General features: G+C 45.8%; 1 protein-coding gene across 1 annotated transcript; it reads right to left on the bottom strand.

Moving 5' to 3' along the window:
* Nucleotides 1-650: 650 nt before the first annotated feature.
* LOC128766927 (platelet-derived growth factor receptor-like protein) lies at nt 651-4,074 on the bottom strand. The gene is made up of 7 exons (XM_053878520.1): nt 3,944-4,074; nt 3,696-3,838; nt 3,484-3,626; nt 2,621-2,772; nt 2,188-2,481; nt 1,789-1,928; nt 651-934 (listed from the first exon to the last, which is right to left on the bottom strand). The coding sequence occupies exons 1-7, from the start codon at nt 4,023-4,025 to the stop codon at nt 728-730; spliced, it is 1,161 nt and encodes a 386-aa protein (XP_053734495.1). The 5' UTR covers nt 4,026-4,074; the 3' UTR covers nt 651-727.
* Between the last annotated feature and the right edge of the window lie 27 nt (nt 4,075-4,101).

The following is a 4,101-nucleotide window of genomic DNA, read 5'->3' as shown; positions in this document are numbered from 1 at the left end:
AGCGGACTGAGAGGAAGCGTGGAAGTCCCAGGGAAAGTTGCCCCTTCGCTGACGAGTGCGCAGGATGAGGGAGACGCTGCCATCTAGCGGCGAAAAGACGGACGCTCACACTCGCGTGTTACCGAGGAGGAGATTCACATCATCGCTGGGAAACTCTACTGTCACCTTCGTTTTATTTATTTATTTATTTATTTGTATTTTACTATAACACTACCTTCCAAAACAAAGCTTTTCATGCGTCCATAAAAGAAAAAAAAATCTCGTGCTCAACCGAACAACAAAGTATTTTAAAATAATTGGATTAGAAGGGGAAAAAAAAAATCACAATCCTCATTATAAAATTATTTTTATTTAACCTGCGTGCATTTGAAAAAAAAAAAACAATATACGAAACTCTGAAATCTGGAGATCCAGAACTGAAGATGTCCTGCGTCCTGTGCATTGTCAGTGAAGAGTAAAACATAAAGTACGATAGAATATAGAACTTGAAATCATTGTTGTTCCGAATCATCAGTTCACCCTTCAATCATGTTAGTACTTAAAGTTAACTTTATTATTCATTTTAAAGCGATAAATAACCTGAAACCTCAAAATAAAATCATTGGCAAGAATCAGTCAGTCGAGACAGAAATGTTTTTACAGTTGTTTATCAAAGCTTTTACACAGAGTGTTTACAGTTATTTCATCTGTCTGAACTGATGAAGGCAGCTACAATGGCAGGAGAGGCTCAGGGTTTCCGAGGCTTCACTTTGGGTACGATCTTGACGGTGGTGGACACTGACTTTTCCCCTTGAAGGTTCTGAGCCGTGCAGGTGTAGGTGCCCTGATCCACGTCCCTCACCTCATCCACCAGGAGAACCGAGTGGGTCTGCTGCCGAGGCGGAGCTCCTCCCACCGGGGTGACGCTCTCCTGCGTGTACTGAGGCCTCCCGATCTGGAGAGACACCACGAAGCAGTGAAGCCTTGGTCAGTCCGACCTCTGACCTCTCAACCAAATACATTAGTTCTCCTGTTTTTCTGTAGCTCCCACTTTGATTTTCATTTGGTCTTGTCCAGTCACCTGAGCAGTTCATCTTAAAATAGCCAAAGATCTCAACGTACAATGGAACAAACAGCAGACGTTTCCCGCCTCACAATTCATTGCTCAACGTCTCAAAGTGAGAATACTTGAATCTCAGATTTAAGTCACTTTAAAGTGAGAATTCCGATTTTTTTTCTCAGAATTCTGACTTTAATGTGAGAATTCCGAGATTTAAGTGAGAATTCTGCCTTTTTTTTTCTTTTCTTCACTGGCCCTAATCCTCTTCCGTAAAATATGGATTTACTAATGTTGGGAAAGCTTTCGCGTTCATTCGCAGCATCGTCTTTTACAAGTCTACTGCCATCTGCTGTCAGTTTGAGCACATTACACTTACATATGTCCCGTGAAATATATTGACCAAATGTGTAGATACTGGTTTGTAAAAAAATAATAAAAAAAAAATAAAAATACAGTGGGGATGCAAATGAGTGTTCATTCATACTACGTCTAATAAAGATAATATAGAACTGGCGTTAAATAAAATAAAGTGAAATATGTATCTTTCAATTGGAATATATATATATATATATATATATATATATATATATATATATATATATATATATATATATATATATATATATATATATATATCAGAGCTTTTGAAATAAAACACAGATTACACAACGTAATAACATTACAAATGTGGCCACCAAATGGTGGTCTCTGTGATGACAGTGAAGACGGACTGGTGACTTGATCCTGACCTGCTGTCCCGGATATTCCCAGCTGATCTCCACAGCCACGTCCTGCTCGCCCACCACGCTGCAGGAGACTCGCAGATTCTCCCCCACGGCCAGAGAGCTCTCAGAGGCCTGGATCACCGGGGCGGGCGGCGCCGTGGGGTCTGACCAATGACATGGCAGCAGACTGAGTCACTTGAAAAGCTAATTGTCTGTTGATGTGTTTAATAATTCTCTCACTGAGAGATGTAATATATGACACATAACAATATCGTCATTATCGTGTCGGTAGTTCCCGCACTGCTGCCGATCCAGTAATGAGGGTTGATGTGGGTTTTATGGCTTTCATGTTCAGACGATTGACTGCTATTGACTCATTCCTCTCAGCCCAGCAGGCGATAAGCTCAGAGCCCAGAAACTCACAGTTCACATAGATGAGCATGTACTTGGTGGAGCTCTGCCTCAGGCTGCCCAGACTGGCCACGCAGTACAAGGCCCCGGCGTGGTGAGGCCTGGGCCGATGGATGGTGAAGCCCTTCTTCACATCAAAGGAGATCTCCGCCCCGTCCACGGCCACCTCTGCGGGTGGGTACTCCCGGTGCAAAGTCACCTGGGCCTGAGGCGATGTCACCTGGCACGGCAGGAGCGTGGGCCAGTTGGTCCTCAGCTGAACCACCTCGTAATAGTCGGCTGATGGGACGAAGAGCTCATGTGGATCTGAGTGGTGCGTGAGATATGAAAGATGGTTGATAAGATTAGGCGGTGCTATCAACAGGCTGGTGGAATGAAGGGCAACTATCAGAAGGAGTGCCCGTGCGAGCATCATTATATATGATACCTGTAAAATATATTATACCTGTAAAGAAGACAAAGACTTTGACAGCTTTGTCGTAATCCTTTCTGCAGTCTGTGTCTTCACAGCGCGTTGGGTAACAAGTGAACTCCCCGGTGTCAGCGCCAGTGCTGTTGACTAAGGTCAGGACACCGTATCGCTCATGCTGGATCATCCTGCAAAACAGAGCCAACGTGATGGACCAGTGGATTGACTGATTTCATTTCTGTGCAGCCAAATGGCTTCACCACTGGTGTTCACATATTCTCCAGTGGTACTCCACCCTCGGTAAAATATTTCCCAGCCTGGTGCTTCCCCCCATTTCTGGTGGTGATCTATTCAACCTTTCACGAGTAAAACATTACATGGAACCTTCCCAGGGGATTAATGAAGTTCTGTCTATCTGTCTGTCTGTCTGTCTGTCTGTCTGTCTGTCTGTCTGTCTGTCTGTCTGTCCGTCCGTCCGTCCATCTATCTATCTATCTATCTATCTATCTATCTGTCTGTCTGTCTGTCTGTCTGTCTGTCCGCCCGCCCATCCCTCCATCAATCCATCCATCCATCATCTATCTATCTATCTATCTATCTATCTATCTATCTATCTATCTATCTATCTATCTGTCTGTCTGTCTGTCTGTCTGTCTGTCTGTCTGTCTGTCCGTCCGTCCGTCCGTCCGTCCGTCCGTCTATCTATCTATCTGTCTGTCGGTCTGTCTGTCTGTCTGTCTGTCTGTCCGTCTGTCCGTCCGTCCGTCCGTCCGTCCGCCCGCCCATCCTTCCATCCATCCATGCATCTATCTATCTATCTATCTATACAAGAGGGTGTCTATTTTGGGCCTCTAACAGTGCATCTAGTGTTGAGGAAGAGAATGGCGACTGTCGCTCACCTGAGCCTTCCCTCGTGGTCCTCCTCCAGGTAAGGGGGCACGCTCCACTGCACAGGTCTTCCCCTGCACCTCAACTCCAGCGTGTCTCCTGCTCGAACACTTATGGTGTCGCCCACCTTCGTAAACTTGCCTCTGTTTATTACCTTCACAATGGAACATACTGTCATTCAGAGTTATAAGGTCCTGCCCTGCTGCGTAGGTGGGTTGTTTACCTGTGTGAGGAGGGTCTGAGGTGACGCCGCGGGGGAAGTTCTGATTCTGGGTTTCACTGTTACAGCTTTGGCCCGCTGGCTCGCTGCTTTTGGAGCCTTCAACTTAGCTTTTTTCCCTGAACTGTTCTTCAGGGCTTGAGCGTCTTTTCCACAGTCAAGTCATTGCACAGGAAGGCCATCAGTCATAAGAGACGGAAAACGTAAGGCTCGTACCGAGAGTCACAGTCGGAGGAAGCAAAGTCACTTACCTAACTCAGAGATTAGAGCACAAACAAGGAGGGCGCAAAGCGCCAGCCTCCCCTTCCAGCCAAGCCGCTTCATCACAGTCATGGCTGACTGCAGATTGTTTGGTTCCTCGCACCACAGAGGTAAGAATGTGAAAAAGGGAAAAGTGAGGAGGAGGTGG

Source organism: Synchiropus splendidus, chromosome 11 (assembly GCF_027744825.2).
Source record: "Synchiropus splendidus isolate RoL2022-P1 chromosome 11, RoL_Sspl_1.0, whole genome shotgun sequence".
NCBI classification, from domain to species: domain Eukaryota; kingdom Metazoa; phylum Chordata; class Actinopteri; order Syngnathiformes; family Callionymidae; genus Synchiropus; species Synchiropus splendidus.
Note: the sequence above shows the minus strand (reverse complement) of the source record. Positions and strands in the feature narration are given on the sequence as shown.

What these genes read in the sequence shown, in the direction of transcription:
- LOC128766927 (XM_053878520.1), bottom strand. Translation starts at nt 4,025, where the DNA reads ATGACTGTGATGAAGCGGCTTGGCTGGAAGGGGAGGCTGGCGCTTTGC. An exon ending in TGCTCTAATCTCTGAGTTAG is followed by an intron (nt 3,839 to 3,943) that starts GTAAGTGACTTT and finishes ACTGTGGAAAAG; the next exon opens with ACGCTCAAGCCCTGAAGAAC. An exon ending in GACCACGAGGGAAGGCTCAG is followed by an intron (nt 2,773 to 3,483) that starts GTGAGCGACAGT and finishes TCTGTTTTGCAG; the next exon opens with GATGATCCAGCATGAGCGAT.